At 42.2% G+C, this 18,989-nt stretch overlaps 1 protein-coding gene across 9 annotated transcripts in view; it reads left to right on the forward strand.

The window, feature by feature from the left end:
* The window catches only part of ZMAT4 (zinc finger matrin-type 4), a 114,393-nt gene that overhangs the window by 81,286 nt on the left and 14,118 nt on the right, over positions 1-18,989 (forward strand). For 7 of the 9 annotated variants that reach the window (XR_016282303.1, XR_016282302.1, XR_016282300.1 and 4 more), the window contains exon 6: positions 15,360-15,456. The exons of the other annotated variants lie outside the window; for them this stretch is intronic. Coding sequence is in view for 3 of the 7 variants with exons in the window: in XM_089537816.1 (XP_089393942.1) it covers positions 15,360-15,456 (97 nt within the window). In the remaining 4 variants the exon portion in view is untranslated. The remainder of the gene's footprint in view (positions 1-15,359; positions 15,457-18,989) is intronic. 9 annotated transcript variants of the gene reach the window in all.

An 18,989-nucleotide genomic window follows, 5' to 3' on the forward strand; every position in this document is an offset into this window, starting at 1 on the left:
CCAGATGCAAAGTATTTTGAGGTGGTTTGGTTGTAAAAGAGGAATGATATAAGGCCCATCTTACACGATACACTGGATATTAGTAATTGTTGTGGTGTGTGTCTGTGTGTGTGTGTGTTAAATTATGTTTGCTTTAACCTGGTTTTAATTTTTCTGATTGTCTAATGGTGTTTTAACTTGAATGGTTTTGAATCGATTTTAACTGTTGAAATCTGCTTTGAGTCCAAATTTGGGGAAAAGGCAGGATAGGAATAAAATTATTTGGAAATGAATAAATATGATCACCATCATCAGAAGCAGCAGCAGCAGCAATTGAATGCACTTAACTTTCCGGAAGACCTGCTGATGTTGGAAATGAAGAAGGCTAGGCCTGTTTTGCTGATATGGTTCATCCCTGCCGCCTCCGCCTTTTCCTTTTCCTTGTGGACATGGCAATGATGACAGGCTGTCATGGTACATGCCCTCACTCCAATATTTACAGCCACTCCAGGGCTTATAAGGAAAGGCAAAGGACAACAAATCAGCTTCACTGGTGGAGGACTTGACATCGCCTCCGCTCTCAGCTTCTGAGCCAAAGGGGCAGCGCTCCAGATCCTCAGCAGAGGAAAATCAATGATGCTCAGCTTATAAAAGGTAGCATTAATGACATGGGTACAGAGAGATCAATGTAGCCGCAGTTGACAGGCACCAGTGTCTGACTCTGGCACCAAAGCAAGATGCAGCAAGAACCTGCTGGCTCGCATTTCCCAAGTCAGGGTTGCCAGAATGAAAACTGGAGGAAGCTCCTCTGCCTTTAATACATCTAGCATTCAGGGAGCATTCAGAAGGAATTTGACAATGTTCTTTCTTTATATCATTAGAGTGACTTCATTCCCATTTCTTAATGTGGTTTCATCAGATCCTCATTACGCTACCCATAACTTGTCATTTCAAAGTCCTGGCATGGCATGCTTTGTGATGGTTCTGTGCCACAGCTTGGAAAAAGGTAGACGGCATTTTATGAAACCAGGGGTGCATCTACACTGTAGAAATAACACAGTCTGACACCACTTTAACTGCCAGGGCTCCATCCTACCAAATCCAGGGATTTGCAGTTTTGTGAGGCACCAGCACTCTTTGGCAGAGAAGGCTAAAAACCATGTAAAACTACAGATCAAAGGAGTCGAGAGGATGGAGCTACAGTGCTTAAAGTGGTGTCGAACCACATTATTTCTATAGTGTAGATACACGCCAGGAAACTTAAGACCTGTTGCCCAAATCCTGCCCTGTGGACGGAAGAGCTCTCCCACTTCCCGAAGCCTGAATCACTGTCATGCAAAATTGAAGACACTCTCCCAATACATTTTTAATTTTGAAACATCATTAGTGTCATGCTGAATGCTGTCTCCTCAGAGTCACAACTTTGCAAGGCTGTGTTTTAAGGCTGAGCTGAACTGACAGGCAGAGCCCTGGCTATCCTTTCCTCCAAACACTGCCAAGGAAGGGAAACAAGGGCAGAGTCCTCGGCTTTGAAACCTTGGAGTAAACTGTGCCATTACAGTCCCCAGATCACAGGACTCAGCCATGAGTCGGAAGTCCTGGCCATACTTTTGGGGGCCTCGGGGCAAGAAGAGAAATCCCAGGGCAAGACTTTGTCATTTTTGACTTACAGCGACCCTAAGGCAACCTTATCATAGGGTTTTCTTGGCACGTTTCTTCAGAGGGGGGTTGCCATTGCCATCCTCTTAGGCTGAGAGACTGTGACTTCCCCAGCATCACCAAGTGGGTTTTATGCACAAATGGAGATCTATCTCCAGAGTCTTGTGCCTTTAAAACGCTTCTTACATTTCTAAACTACTCTAAATGAGTGAAGTAAAAAGAGGCTCTTAAATAGGACATCGTGAATCATCACGTTGAGATCAAATTTACAAGAAAGGGATTAGTTAATACTCCCTTCCATATTAAACAGCCTTTAAGAAGCTGAAGCTTTCTGTTTTTTTTTTACTTAAATGAAATTAGAAGAAGGCTTTTTAGAACACCTGGCACTAATGAGTCAAACGACTTTGCAGTTATTAACTAATAATACACATTTCCATCATTCCTTTTCACTTTATTTGCTGCTCTTTTTGCATTTGGATCTGGCAAAAGCCAAGGGAGGGAGAAATACCAGGATGAGAAGGGGATGCGGGGAGGACTCAGTCCTTGAATTAAATAGGTGAACCGTACGGCGTATTTATTTTTCAAGTGCGCATTACCTACATTAATAACTATAGAAGAAAGAATGTGAACATCCTTAGCCTATATGACCCTGGGAACACTCACCATTAGACTCTAAAAGAGAAGTGGAAGTTTGAATGAATATCTTAGTTATTAATTTGGGAGGTGGGCAGAAAATAAAATAAATGTATGGCCATGGTTCTGCATTGTCAAGATTTGACAAGGACTGTCCCAATTAATCCCCTGCCATTATTATTTCTGATTTCTATAATGGAGAGGCAACCTGAGAGGAGAGGAGAGAAAGGGATGGAGTCTTGCTGTTCCCAATAGGCTCAGGCAAAAGCAAACTGCTGCAACCTCTCCTAGATTGTGTGATCTTCCAAATTAATAACTTTTCCCACCTTGACAGTGCTCCTGTGTTATTTACCCACATATAATCCAGTTTTCATCTGTGAAATGTTGAAAGGTATTATGTGCAAACAATGACAACAACAACAACAACATGATGTGCAAATATAGTGGCTGAAGCGCTTGGCAACCAACCTCCTTCTCTGCATTTGCCTTTTGTGGCTGCTCATTGGAATCATCCTGCAAACACCAGCAAGTCTTCCAAAGGACCTTAGTCTATCAACAGTTTGGTAGGACAGGTCCTAGTATTCATCTGTGAAATGTTGGAGGGTATGAAATCCAAAGTATCTTTTCTTGCCTATGCATGTTCTGATATTGACTGACATCTTTCATCTGTGTTCTGTAATTTAAATCTGGTTGGTGGATATTGGCCTGACTCCTATCAGTTAGTCCCAACTAGAGTAAAACTACTGAATCAATACATTGAAATCTAATTGATTCAGTGGGTCTCAGATAGATGGCACTGGCAACAGGATTCAGACCGACGTGTTTTCTACCTGCATTGAAATCCAAGCGATATTTTCGACCCCATTTCCCAATTTATGCAGCCTTCATATTAAACCATGTTTGTGTGCACATCTTTCCAATTATCCGCAATGGAGCCACTAGCAGTGTAAGTTATGTGTATTGTTTTGTGCGCGCTTGTTTTCTCAGAGATGCCCTATAAACATTGCAAATGTAGGAACGCTCGAGGTGAGGCACGCGTTTTCTTGCAACAAGTCTTGGGAGGTGCAAACATGCACCTTGTGTCAACATTGTTAAATACGACAAAAATTTATTTCCATCTTTAGCAGTCGTCACGCGTAGTGTGCAAACAGTCCTGAGCGGCGAGGCAGTGATTATTCTTTCCTCCTCCTTTTGGAAGAAACAAAATACCACCTTTATTTCGGCATCACATTTCTGGCATTGTTGCCCTCATTTTAAAACTGAGGGCTCAGGAGCCCCTGATCTTGCCAAGAGAGACAGATAGATTTATGAGCAGCACAACAACCTCATTTTGATATTCTTTCGGTCCCCATGAAAACTGGTTCATTACGCCAAGTGCCACTTATGAGGTCACACATTTCAAGCCAAAATGACCTTCCAAAAGAGTTTCAAGTTGAGAAACTCTGCTTTTGAGGGTGATGCAAAGGAAGGATGTACACCTCAAGCTTGAGATACAGCTTTGCAGACTCTAGTTTGGGGTAGACAAGGTGGGGGGGGGGGATATTTTCCCCCAGCTCCTTGCAACAGGCCACACTCTTCTAGAGCAAACCCTAATAGCTTTATCATCTTCTGCAGCGCCTCTCAAAATGGTGACCAGAAGTGAGGAAAACGGCAACCCTAAGGTGAACCTTACATGAGGTTTTCTGGGCAAGGTTTGTTCAGAGGGTTTTCCCCTTTGAGGCTGAGAGAGTGTGACTCCCCCAAGGTCACCCAATGGGTTTCCTTGGCTGAACGGAGATTCAATCCCTGGTCTCTAGAGTCTTACTCCAACGCTCAACCCATTATGCTAAGGTGGCTCTCTGGAATGGTTGAAGAAGTCTTTTTATCCCTTTCAGACATTTATTTAATGCTGGGTCCCTTCCTATCATTTCGTTGTGTGGGATGTCAATCAGTGGCAGCTTATGGCTTCCAGATAGTGGGGCAAAAAATCCATTCTGTATTGTACTCTGAAGTTTAGAGGAGCTATTCAAAGTACCAAATATATCGGCAGATAGGATTAGATAAAGTCCAAGCTAAACCTGGAGGAGATGGAACGCTTCAACCATTACTGAGAAGAACCTCAGGTGCCAGAGATCCAGAAGAGACCAGGGCAACTTTGGTGGGCAGATATTGCTGTGTTTAGGGTGGGACTGGACAGTCTCACTTTTGCCCCTTGAAATCCACCATTTTATCCTTTTTGATCCAGCAAAATCCCATTGTGATGATGTTGCCTTGCAAGCTAATAGCAGTTTAGCTGCCAAGGGTCCTGCCATTTTTTTTGGGGGGGGGACCTTATTTGTGACTAATAGCTGGATACAGGGGCTCAAGCTCCTATTTATTGATCACACTAAACATTTGAGGGATAGGTTCTTTTAACGGAGTGGCCTTTCCATCGCAGGGCATTTTGCTGAGCTTTCTCCTTCATTCTTCATCCGTGGCTTGATGGGTACCTCCTCTATAAACAGAAGAGCCAACTAATTGGAAGATCTAACCACTCTTCTTGTGAGACTGGAAGGGAGGGGGATAAAAATACTGGAACATTATAGAATATTATAATATAAATCCTGTGCCGATGTTATAAAAAACCCCACATGGCCTGGGATGCCACTTATGTGGCAGGGGATGGGCAATCAAATACATCCGTGATCAAGGAATAAAGTGTATGGCAGAGACTATCAAGAAACTGAGGAACCAGGCAGTTCGGCGCATGTGCAAGAAAAAGAAACAGAAGCCTCTTGAACTCATTACACTCCCGCTGTTCGTTGGCAGCATGTGAGGCTGTGATGCATTGCAGAGACAGTTTTGCCAGGGGACGGCTGGTGAGAAACTGGTAGGGAAAGTTGGCATCAGGAATTTGAGCAGACAGTTTCAGACTTTGCAAGCATGCTCCCTGGAACAAAACAGGAGGCGAAGTGGAGAAGAGACCAGAAATATGGATAAGGATGAAGGCATCTCTCAAAGGCTGGTCGAAGATGGTTGGGACTCTGGAGCATTTCCAAAAGAGGACCCCCTTGGCACACCGATTCTAGCCATGGTGGCATGAAAATTAATTGGCACAAGAGGCAGTGGCACAATTTTTATCATTATTATTAATATTAAGCATTATTTATAGAGCACTGTAAATTTACACAGCGCTTTGCATACAATTGGTTAAAAATAAAACAAATAAAATAAAATAAGCCTGTATATGGCTTCACATAATACACATTAATACATATTGGCATTAAAAATAAACCGACAATAGCAATCAAGTGATGTTTGGGTCAAAATAATCTTCCCGTATGAAACCGTTTTCAGCTCCACAACATTAGAAAGATTAATATCCTGATCATTTTGTTGTCGTCATGTGCCTTCAAGCCATTTCTGACTTATGGCGACCCTATGGCAAACGTTTCTGGGGCTGAGAGGGTGTTACTCAGCCAATGGTGGCATGATTGTGAATACATAGAGAACATAAATACGAATCAGTTACTTTAGGTCACACATCCATAAATGCGGTAGTGAATTCCAGCCAATGACATCGTTGTTGGACATTTTCTCAGTGAGTTATCTCAATGTGTCAAAATACCTTTTCTCTCCCAGGACTAGAAACTTGGGGGGAATGTTTTACATTCCTATTGCAAGCAAACATCATAAAATGTAGTTTGACGTTCTTTCAGAAAACCCCTCCGTTCCCTAGAAATCCTCTTTTTCATGACAAAGATTGTTTGCTGAAGCAGAACCCTAAATTTCAGTTCTGCTCCTTCAGTGCCTTTGATTTAATCCTCCCTTCTTCTTCTTCTATGGAAGAGAGAAATACTGTAAGTAGGAAAAATGCAACCACAGCCTGAACACGAAAGGTCCTGATAAATGATTAAATGCAGCGGGACAGAAATCCTTACTTTTAACATCTACAGAGAGATGACTAGAGACATCATGTTAGCTGTAGAAACCTTCAACATAGGAACAGTTTTGCATTCGCGTTTGGAGTAGTTGTTCCTCAGAGATGCCCAGGGGGGATTTTTCAATGCAATTCCCAGATTCTTAGAATATACACAAGCCCCAAAGGCCTCTAGGTCATCTAAGAAACCTTTAAATAATGATAGGTTTTAAAAAACCAAAACCTTTCACTGTCTCTTGAAGACAAGGAACATGATTCTGTTAAAGTTAAAGAGTTTAAAGACCTGTTTATTTGAAAGGGAGCGCATTAGGCCAGTGCATTAAAGCCTACTTGATGCATGAGACTGGCATATTTCTCTCCCAATATGACAGAGACTATAGGGATTACTGTCGGCCATGGGATCCTGTTCTCCCTGTGCATGTGCAAACACGCTAATTTGAAATCAAGAAGCCAATGGGTACGTTCTCATGTGATGAATTCATTCGCTTTCGCACTGCTTTCTCTTTCGGATGGACGCTGTGTTCATCTCTCTGTGTGATAAACGACTACGTAATTTGTTGCATTTTCAGATTGCCCCCATTTTCCTCTTCTTTCGGGATGGTGATACATTCCTCCATGTGAAAAAGTCATATGAAACTCTTTGCATCTGGTCACTTTGTCCTGGCATTGCCCAATTGGTCCCCATCCTCCACCATTTCCTTACAATTCCTTTCCCTTGTCGTCTTATTTCCTAAGAAGGGAGGGTGGCAGTTTGTCATTTTTAGCTGATCTTGCTGTTGTTGTTGTTAATTATGTAGCACCATTGATGTGCAAGGCACATGTAAAACGATAAAATAGACAGCCTGGGAGCAGTGAGAAAGGGAACAAGTGTCTCTTCTAGACCACTCTCTGATGTCATAATTAGATGAAATAAATAATGCGCTAATGAACCTGCTACCTGTCCCCTCCACATATTTCGTGCCCTATTCCCCACTGTTTCCTGGCTTCTTTCATCTATTTCCAATCTGGGAGCAGATTAAAAGAGAACCCCGAGGAGTCCCTCGCCACAATTTTATTAGCAAGCAACCCTTGGCTTTCTGCAAAGGTGGCTCATTTGCTGACAAATGAGAAAACAACAACAACAACAACAACAGCAAACCAGTGAAAAAAATAATTAGAAAGCCAGCCATGGCCAGCCTTTCGTCAAGCCGGGGAAAAAATAGCTCCACGTTCAGTAAATCCCATCTAGACTGTGAAAGAAAACATTTTTCATCTCTTTCCTGGGTTGTTGTTCTCCTAATTGAAAATAATACAATCTGTCAGTGTTTTCAGGTGCTGAACATGGGTGATATGTTTTTCTTTTCTGCGCCCGTGTGGTGCCAGGCATCTCATTTTTGTACAGGAAGTCCCCATATTTCTGGGCCCCAAAGACCTGTCTTAGAAGAACATATAGCCCTGTTATGTGCCCTATTATATGCCCTGTTATCTGATGACTCACCATTGCAAATTAAAGACAAGTTCCATTAATCCGATGAGAGGAGTCTGCTTTTCTGGAAATTCTTGTTGCCCATGGAGGCTTGCTTGGAATATGCAAATATTCCAAGCTCCGAAAAACTCTGTAATCTAAAAGACTTCTGGTACCAAGCATTTCAGGTAAGGAATGTTCAGTCTGCATGCCATTGCACCATTGCTCATGCGCACACTGCTTGCAAAGCAAGCTGAGAGGTGGGGAAACGGCATCAAGCCAACTGAAAGACTTTGCATGTGGGCACATGCAGGCAATCTTAAGCAAGTCACTGTGATGTCCCTACATGGGTTCTGCTTTTTGACCAATTCTGGTTCCTGAGAGTGTTGTGGTTCCTAAAGATGTTCCTAACCTGTTGGATAGGGGTTTCCTTTATCTATGTTTACAGAACTCACCAAATCCCATATTAGCAATTTGTGGTGTGAGCCGATACAGCTCGCTCACAGAGGACAGATCTCCCAGCCTTTGGTACACAGCAGTGGCTTCACATTGCAAACTCTGCACATCTATGGAAGCAAGGCTGGTGTCTACTCTTCCTGCTCTTCTTCTGAACCGCCAGAAAGTAAAAGTGTCACTATCTCAGCCACTCACGGGGACAATTCTGCATCTTGGAACATTTTGGAATCCCAGAGAAAGGAGACTCAACCTGTGCCTTGCATCGTGCCCCATTGTGCATTGTAACACTTGTCTGGCATGGTTGTTACACAAAGGTCACAGGTTGTACATCCTTTCAATGCCATAGCTCTGTGATCTCAACATTACTCATCATAGTCTGCGATATGAGATGCCAGTCATAGTTTTATCATCCCTTACAGGTGGCTCTCATAAACTGTCCAGCATAATATGACTGGATCGTGTTAATATAACTTTATGCATCTTATTTTGCTGCAAGGGCCATGGCCTTAAAAATAGAGTGGAAATAATTAAAGGCATAAACACGTTCTTAAAATGTAAATGTCCGTGGTTATATCAGATTTTATAACGGTGGTGCTTCTGGGGGGAAATAATCTCCTTGGATTTTACTTGGATCTAAACCTGTAATTCATAACAAAACATAAAAGCAAGCACTCAAAGTGAGAAATTACTTTAACACCATTAGTTTACTTCTGAAGGGAAGATCTTCATGGGATCTGGGGAGGGGGAATAACAGTGATTTGAGTGTTGAAATAGGACTCTGGAGATCAGTGTTCGAATTGCGGCTCAGCCATAAAACCCACTGGGTATCCTTGGGCAAGTCTTGGGTATGCCTCTGGGAAGGCAATGGCAAACCTCCTCTGACCAAGTCTTGCCAAGAAAAAAACCCATGATAACGTCGCCCTAAGTCCAAAATGACTTGAAGGCACACAATAACGACAAACAAACACAAAAAATACAGAAACAGGAGATTAATCCACTAACCCCCCTTCCAAGAAATAGGAATCGATTAATCTGTTTAAAAAACAGGCATCTGTGGGGCTTATGGGTGTGTTTCCATGATTTATTCAGAGGCAGGATTTAGGGGATGCATTTTGTACCTGTCCTTCCATTTTCAAGGACATTGCTTCAGCAAGATGCCCGCTGAATATTCAAAAGTTGGCATTTAACGTTTTGTGGGGCTGTTTACTGATTAGAGGATCTTTGTTTGATGAATCACTTGCCTTGTAATTCATTTGTACAATATTTTTCTTTCTAAAAAAGCAACATGATGCCAAAACAATAATGCTGCCCTTTGCGCATGGGATGTGAGAGAAGGGGCAAAGTCATGTAAAATTTAATAAAGGAAGCGGAGCAAGAGGTTGCGTATAGATGGGAAGGCCACTTTCAGTAATCTGATTTCATTCCAGAGGAAAGGAATGCACCGCGACAAGAAGTAAAAACAAACCAATGTTCTCCGAATTTTCAGTCCCACTCATTAAAATGGGCTTTCATTGATTCCAGTGGCTTCTTATGAATCATTCAGGTAAAGTTTTAGTCTGCATTTGCAAGGCACGATAAAACAGAGAAATTTTAGTTCCTCGAATGGGACAGTGTGCGGACACATACCAGAGGAAGATGGTGGCTTCCATTTCAGTGGCGCAGTGGATCCATTCCAGATATTAATGGTGGCCTTTTCAAGGAGCAATCCAAAGGGTGACCAATATGGTGAAAGATCTGGAAACCATAATGCCTGTTGAGGAACGGCTTAGAAAGCTGGGTCTGTTTAGCCTGGAGAAGAGGAGATGAAGAGGTGACATGATAGCCATGTTTAAATATTTGAAGAGATGTCCCATTGAGGATGGAGCAAGCTTGTTTTTTGCAGCTCCAGAGACTAGGAGATGGAGCAATGGATGCAAGCTCCAAGGAAAGAGATTCAACCTCAACAATAGGAAGAACATCCTGAGAAGAAATATTTTGCTTTGGAGAGCGGCGGAGTCTCCTCCTTTGGAGGTTTTCAAACAGAGGTGGGATGGCCATTTGCTGGAAGGACTTTGATTGTGATGGCAGAATGGAGTTGGACTGGATGGCCCTTGGGGTCTCTTCGAACTCTATGATCCTATGATTCAGGACCTTGGATTATTCCTTTCAAGCTAGGCAAAACTTGGAATGGATTCAGTGCCCCATTGACCAGCCATCCAAGGGATATGATGCTCTCTCCCTTGACTCTTTCATTTTTGGACAGGTGAAATGGTCACCTCTTGGAGTGGTTTGGCAGTAGCATCCTACATGGGCAAAGGGATGGACTATATGGCCCTTGGGAACCTTTTCACCTCTATGGTGAGACTAGGATCAGATGTCCATTTTCGGATCCAGCACTTGGAGCTTTAGTGGGCCACAAAATCTCTCCGCGATCCATGCATTCAGTGTTTTGGAAGGCCTCCAGCAAAACAATGTTATATAAGGACCAAGTGTTGTTATTCGTCTGTCGGAAGTGGTCTAATTTCCAAAATGAAAGTTTCTGTGAGCTGAGTGAGTGCTCCATTTTCTGTCCCAGATCATTTGGTTACGAGAAAGAAAGAAAAAAAGAAGAAGGAAAAAGAGTAGAATGAAAGTCAGATAGAAACAGTGTCAGAAATAATCAGCACATCCAAAGACACTTCTAACAATAACACTGTGTTTTTGTCAGTGCTTTCTAAAAATACCCTCTAAAGGTATTAAAGAAAATTTAGTGTACTAGATACTGCGCAGTCAAGAAAACAAGAAGACTCAAAGCTGAAATAACTAGTTACTTTTAATTTCAGTGGTTTAACCACTTGTGTGCATTTAATCCATTTTCCCAATATAAAAGGCTATGTGATGATGATAAAGATAATGATAAAGATAATAATGAAAATGTCTGGCTTTGAACTCCCATGTACAGTAGTCAAAACAAAAGGCACCCCTTATATAAAATGGCAAAATCAAGGTTTGCTTTTGGGCACTTATAGTGGGCCCTTGGTATCCACTGGGGGTTGGTTCTGGGACCACCCCATGGAGACCAACGTTCATGGATGCTCAAGTCCCATTAAATACAATGGCATCGTGAAATGGTGTCCCTTAAATAAAATGGCAAAATCAAGCTTTGCTTTTCAGGACTTATAGGGGCCCTTGGTATCTGCTAGGGATCGGTTCCATGACTCCCCATGGATACCAAAATCTGTGGATGCCCAAGTCCCATTATATGCAGTGACATAGTTAAACGGTGTCCCTTATATAAAATGGCAAAATCAAGTTGGCTTTTTGGAATCTGTATACTTTTTGAATATTTTCAAGACACTGATGCTTGATAAAGAATCTGTGGATACAGAGGGCTGACTATATGCTTTCAGTTCATGGATGGTTGAATCCATGGATGCAGAGTAGAAGGTCGGCTGTAAGAAAGTTAGTTGTTTCCAGTAAATTCTTATCAGAAGCAAAGTGAAAGGAATGCCTTCCCGAATCCTTACTCTTTGTCTGGAGATTCAATGCAGTTGAAGGCATCCATTTGTTCAGGTTGATGAACAGCTGCACTCCAGGAGGCAATGTACAGAAAAGAATGGAAGCTTATGTTTGAACAAGAGGAGCAATTAGTCCTGCTCAGCTCCTCTTTGGCTTCAGACACGAATCCCTGTTTGACTCATCTGCAGGTCTAAAAATTGTGGGTTGAGTCCTTGCATGGGCAGAAAGACAATTGGGATTTTGCATCCTGAAAAACTGGGTTCAGTAAAATCCCTTTTCCAGATAGTTGTGCCATGATGTGTGTGTGTGTGTGTGTGTGTGTTTCCTTGATTCCGACTTATTACTTACTTATTTAAAATGTTATATCCCTCCCTCTATTTAAAGATCACTCACTACACAATTTATAGCAATTTAGCTGCATCCGCACTGCAGAAGTAATCCAGTTTGACACCACTTCAACTGCCATGGCTCAATGCTATGGGATTCTGAAAGCCGTAGTTTGTTGTGGCACCAGAGCTTTAATGCCACAATAAAGTAAAGTCCCCACAATTCCATAATACTGAGCCATGATGGTTACAGTGGTGTCAAACTGGATTATTTCTGTGGTGCGGATGCAGTCTCAGATACTTTAACTCCTATGACACTATCCTATGGGATCCTGGGATTTCTAGTGTGGTGTGAGACATGAGCGCTCTCTTGCTGAGAATCCTACATTGTTGCCTTCAAGTTGACACTTGAAGTGTTTTCTTGACAAAGTTTATTCAGAGAATAGCTCCTGTTATTACCCAATGACACTTCCATTACAGTTTACGCATGGGACACGAACAGGAGAAGTGCACGGGAGTGTGATAATCTTCCCACGATTGCACTATTACCACTTTTTAATCACGTTTTAATGATGCTTGCCTCCTCCGTGTGATAGAGTCCCATGTGCGTCTCTGCCGGTTTGGGTCTTCACATGTGCAAGTGCTCAAATAAAGATGGAGTTGACGTTGCAGATGTATCCAAAGCACGTTCAATGCATGCAGAGTTTTATGCCAGTTTATCCCGGTTCTATTCACATCAGTTATTCACAGTGCCAATGATACAAACTAAAAGCCCCCGATATTGATTATCCCAATTAGTTTTGATTATGTTTCGGCAAACCCCACCAAACTTCATCAGATGCATTCGAAATGCACCTGAGCAACAAAGATTCAACACAGATTATTTTCACCACCTGCAAAACCCCCTTGTTTTCCTTTTGCTGGCAGGCAAAGACTTTTTCTCTCTCTTTCCAAGCAGGCATTTTGTGATGAATTGGTTTCGGGGAGTCATTTATTTATCGGAGGTGGGAGGGATGTGCTCTATTTTTAACTTTATTGTTTGCCTTCAAATGACTTCATCCTTCAAAAATTTAATAGTGTTTTAATGTCATGATTGTTTAATTGTGTTTTAACTTTTTTATTACCAGGTTTTTAGCTTTTTCTTTCCCCTTTCCTTTTTCTCCCCCCTTTTATCATCTATAAGCTTTCATGCCAGGAGAAAGGAAGCAGGGAAATGAAATGAAATAGATGAACTTCTGCATGCAAAGCAGGGGTTCCGCTCACTATGCTACTGTTCCTCATTAATTCAGAGTAATATGTCATAGAGAGAGAGAGAAAGAAAAGAAGGAAGGAAGGAAGGAAGGAAGGAAGGAAGGAAGGAAAGAAGGAGGGAGGGAGAGAGGGATGGAGGGAAAGAAAATGGAGGGAGGGAAGGAATGTAGAAGGAGTAAGGGATAGAATGCAGATTTAATTAATTATAGGTAACAAGTAGTTACATTAATTACTTTTCTTTGTAGTGTGATGAAGTTACATTTCAAAAGCAACATAAGAGGGAGAAACCATGTAACTCTGACTGCATCCGCACTGCAGAAATTGAAGATTGACGTTGCAGACTGGTACATTTTTGCCAGGCATACAAAGTGGTTTGGCACCACTTTCACTGCCATGGCTCCAGGCTATGGAATTCTGGGAACGGTCATTGTGTGAGACATTTAGCCTTCTTTGGCAGAGAGCTCCAGGGCCACAGCAGAATGCAGTCCCAGAATCCCATAGCAAGGAGCCATGGCAGTGAAAGTGATGCCAAACCACTTTGTGCACCTGGCAAAAACATACCAGTCTGCAACTTCAACCTAATGAAGGCAACCATGCTCCTACTAGTAGGGAGGGATTGACCCAAACTATGTGGATGCTGAAATTCCCAGGGGAATGGAGTAAAGAAGATGAATTTTGTCAACATCTTGAACAGATACTTGTTTTCCCCACTTTGCAGATATCCGCCACTGAGTGCAAACAATCACATCTAGGTGATAATCAACAATTAACCGTATTCCCACCCCCAGCTTTTAGAGATTTGCAGAATTTGTCTGAGATCGTCATCATATTTCAAGCATTTACTGTTAACATATGTTTAACTGATAATGGCTGAAGAGCCATCTGTTGAAGCAATGGAGAAACAGAATACAATATTGTATGTCTTGGGCACCATCCAGCTGAAATCAAGCATTTGAACATCCCATTGATACCAACGCAAACATATATGCAATATGCTTAACTTTCCCATCGATAGCAACATTGCCCATTGCCTAAATCCCTGTGCAACCAAGTATAAAGAGGGAGGTGAGGCTGAAGTGGGGAAAACAATTCAATCCTTGGCCTACGTTTTAATGGAAGCCATAGTCTCTAGGGATAGAAGCGGTCCCATTTTTCTTTCTGGCAGAATAATAGACTTCTTGGTGCTTGAGAAACATCTGCTAAGAGCATAATGGCAACCAAGTTTGTTTGGTGCTTGGAGGATTATTTTGCGCAAAACCTACATTGTTTTTCCTGTGCAAAATCTATGGGGCTTGTGCTGAAAATATGCTCTATGCACAAAACAAAGGTGCATGCATTTTGTGTGCAAGAAACAGCTTGCATAGAAACACAGTGTTTCCTGCACAGAAATCACATTTTCTGGACAAAGAGCATGGTTTGTTGGGTCGGTTGGTTGGTTGGTTCTGGTAAACCATGTATATTTCGGCATGGAATGTTTTACCAAGAAGCTTCACAAAGTGCAAATAACTGTATATAAGCCTTCGTTTTCTCCCATAGCTGGAAGAATACCAAGGAAATGATCCCTATATATGAAGACAAATATTGCAAATATGGGCATCCATAATATAAATCCTTTTCCTGCGCTCATTTGAACACACTCCTTTCAGCAGGAAGGCCAGATCTATGAAAGTTTATGCTACAACTAGTTTTGCACAGTTAGTCTCAAAGGCACTACAAGTTCCCTTTGCATACTGATTTTCCAGACTAAAAGTACTATGTCTCTAATTTCTTGGAGAGTAAGCTATCAGTGTCTTATCATATCTTATATCATATCTTATTCTTGGAGAGACCTCTCATGTCCCTTTCACATTACATAACTAGAGCAGTATGATACTGCTTTAATGGCCCAGGTTCCATCTTATGGGACCCTAATCTCTGCCATTTAAGGAGGGTTGGTTAAAATTCTCAGCCAGGGAGCTCTAGTGCTTCACCAAACTAGAAATCCTAGGATCCCATAGGATGCAGCATGCAGTTGAAGTGGAATATAGCTCTGCAGTTCGTGTGATGTGAAAGGATTGCTGAGAGGCACAAGTAGAAAATGCTCTTGCGATTACGGACTGCAGTTTTGCCCTGCTTTCCACCAAAGTGATCTGGCTAGCTGTTGTGAGAACCTCCCTTGAGCCCCTTGGCAAACCGTTGTGCCCATGTCATTGTGATAAGAACTTGTGCAGCTAATTCTGTTGCATTCTGTTCCCAGGTCTGAAGCGGAGCTATACTTGTAACATCTGCAGCGTCACTCTAAACTCAATAGAACAGTATCATGCACATCTGAAGGGCTCCAAACATCAGACCAAGTGAGTCTATTTCTTCCCCATCTTGTTGGCACTTTTGCATTGATGAGTAAATAAGACTGAGTAGGGCTGCGTCTGCACTGCAGAAATAATCCAGTCTGACACTACTTTATCATGGCTCCATCCCATGGAACTCTAGGATTTGTAGTTTGTTCTAAATATCTCACCAAACTACAGATCCCAGAATTCCATAGCACTGAGACATGGTAGATAAAAGTGATATCAAACTGTATTATTTCTGCAGCCCAGGTCAGAACAACACCATCTTTTTAATCCCTTTCCACCATGTTTACTCTGGAAATTAGAGTCTCTTTTGCACTATACATTTGTAGAACTATAATTCCTCTTTACTGATACAGCTGCATCCTCTGGGATCCTGGGATTTGTAGTTTGGGGTGGTCATTAAAAGTATCTGCTGAAGACCTCATCAAACTATGCATCCCAGGATTCCATAGGATGGAACATGACAAAGCAAAGTGGTACCACACTGATATCATTGTGTAATGTAAAAGAGACCTAGGACAAGTCATATGGCGTGCTCGCATATGGCACTGGCGCACTGTATAGTAGTTGTGTGCCTTCAAGTCATATCCGACTTATGGTGACTCTAAGGCGAACCTATCATGGGTTTTTTCTGGGGCTGAGACTGTGTGACCAGTGGGTTTCCATGGCTGAGTGGGGAATTGAAACTGATCGCCATGGTCAGAGTCCAACACTCACATCACTACAATTCTGTGTGTGTGTGTGTGTGTGTGTGTGTGTGTGTGTGTGTATGAGATTATGAAATCTCCAATAGAGTTTTTCTGTAATGTTTTATTTTTTCCAACACTCTTCTGTATGTGAAATTTTGCGATGCTGCAGTGTTGTGATGGTGTGATTGTGCAGTTCTGCCCTTGCAGTGCCATCATCTCGCTGTTGCTCTCTTGCAATTGCGCAGATCCGAAGGGGCGTGTGTATATATATATATATATATATATATATATATATGAGACTGTTCTTTCAGTGTTTGAGCAGTTCCCACCCACCACCCAAAACAATTCGAAAACAGTCCTCAGGAACACTCCTACAGGATTCCACCTCCACCAAATTCTGATTAAGAAACCTTTCTGGAAGAGCAAATGTGCAAAAGATGTCTTGAATCCAACTGAGTCAGAGTCCATTACCATTCCTCTAATTTAAGGTTTACATCTCCTCCAGGTTTCTTGCAGGAATATGTCTGGTTTCTTGTTCCTACCTTCCCCCTTTTGCTTTCATACCGAGATCATCTCCTTTTCTGGCTTGGTAATGTTCTGTATTTCTCTTTGTAATTTCCTCCGCACGTCCCTCCAGTGTCTATGAATATGAAAGGCCTTGACCAAAACTTTTCCACTGAATTTTTCATTGCTTTGCTTTTTCAGATCATGCAAATGATTTTTCTCTAGACCTTTTCCTACTCCTCTGGGCTGCTCTGCTTTACGAAGGGAAAGTACACCTTTGCTCCAAAGAGATGTATTAAAAGTTAACCTGACTTAAATTGGAATGCGAGAAGCGCATGCGGACAGAGGAGATGATAAGAAATGTCAGATATCATGACTGTAAAGCAAGACCTGATCACATGCCGGCTCAGTTAATGAACGGCGATGGTGCATACACATCTTTGTTGTTGTTGTGTGCCTTTGAGTCATTTCTGACTTATGGCGACCCTAAGGCAACCCTATCATGGGGTTTTCTTGGCAAGATTGTCTCAGAGGAGGTTTGCCATTGCCTTCCTCTGAGGCTGAGAGTGTGTGACTTGCGCAAGGTCACCCAGTGGGTTTCAGGGTTGAACTGGGAAGTGAACCCTGGTCTCCAGGGTTGTGGGCCAACGCTCAAACCACTACACCACACTGCCTCTCTTTTGGACTGCAACTCCCCAAATCTCCAATTGGAGGAAATCTGGGAGTGGTAGTCCCCATTCCTTACTCAAGTCTTTTCAGTTCTAGAGAAGAGTCATGATGGGCTGCTGGATTTTTTGTGATGCTCTGGTCCCGCTCTTCCATGATTCCCATTGACACATCCTACTGACTAGGTATATCTTCACAAGGGAGAGAGGTATCTCCAGATCTCATTTGGTTTCCATTTCAGAATGAATTGTGAAGTCGAAGGCTTTCATGGCTGGCATCCATAGTTTTTTTGTGGGCCATGTGGCCATGTCCGAGAAGAGCTTATGACGTTTCTCCAGCATCTGTGCTTGGCATCTTCAGAGAAAGAATTTCTTTGAAGATGCCAGCCACAGATGCTGGTGAAATGTCATAAGCTCTTCTTGAACATGGCCACATCGCCTGAAACCCCCCCAAAAAACTATCAAAATGAATTGTCCAGAAGCTCCTTTCGCACTGCACAATTATAGCACTATGATCCCACCACAACTGCATGGCAACATAACTAATTCATATTTCATACCTTTGCATAATTTAAGCTGCAGCACTTGGCTCAAAAAAAATTGTACCGGAATGTTTTTCGAAAGACAGATCTTACATGAGAAGTGTGTACTTTTTATGAGAAAGTCTGTTCCAAAACATGTGTTTAAAAGCCTATTTTAAATACGCATTTTTGTGTGGATTGGGGTTGGGGGAACCCACACCATTTTGCAGATTGGTGTGGAAAAGGGATGAAAGAGAGGTATGAAGCTGTGGGAAAGTTGTGCAAACTGGAAGTGGACGGCTCCATCTCTCCCCATCGCAAGGAGAGTTGTCTCCCATCTGTTGGCTTGTTTTCTTTCAAATTAACATTCTTATCATTGCTTCTCAATGTAATCTCTCATCACTTATTCATCATGATTTACATTTGCTTAGTGCCTCCTGAGACACTAATAAAGTGGAGAAAAAGGAAACCTGATATTATCAAATTCATCAGCAAGAATGTTCACAAATTTAATTAGAAATGACAATTAGAGACACTCGCCCAGCCAGTTTTCAGCAAGCAATTGCTTTGATCGTTCTCACTTCCTCTCTAGGTTTATTCTTGGAGTTGTTTTCTTTGGAGCTGAGAAATCAGAGATTCTGTGGATTGAGATATGCATGTCTGGAATGCATTTGCTGCAAAAATTACCAAAGGCAGAAGAGGAGGAGGAACATTAACTATCTCACGTTTTCCCCCAAACTCAAAGAAAATGGCTCATCTGTTCAATGGATTTTGAAAAGTCTGTCCTTGGGTCCCATCCCAATATTAAACAAACAAGGTTGCCAAGTTTGGGGCGCTTAAGGCTGGCCTGTATAAAGTTGCTTCAAGTTTTGGGATAGGAGAAGCTCTCATGAGATATCAGGTTTCCATGCAAACGGCAAGCCAGCCGTCGCAGGATGAGAACTTCACTGAAACAAACAAACAAACTGAGAACCTCTTTCTCTCTTTCTCTGCAAAACATGGATAGATGCAAAGGGATTTTGTTGCTGTTAGGTGTGTTCAGCCAATCCTGATTCATGAAGCTGAGACATCTCCAAGGCTCTCTATTTTCCACTGCTTTGCTCAGGTCCTGTAAATTCATGTCCAACATCTCATTAATAGAGTCCATCCATCAA

This window comes from Sceloporus occidentalis, unplaced genomic scaffold (genome assembly GCF_023333645.1).
Source record: "Sceloporus occidentalis isolate IW3139 unplaced genomic scaffold, rSceOcc1.0.p SCAF_9, whole genome shotgun sequence".
NCBI lineage: Eukaryota > Metazoa > Chordata > Lepidosauria > Squamata > Phrynosomatidae > Sceloporus > Sceloporus occidentalis.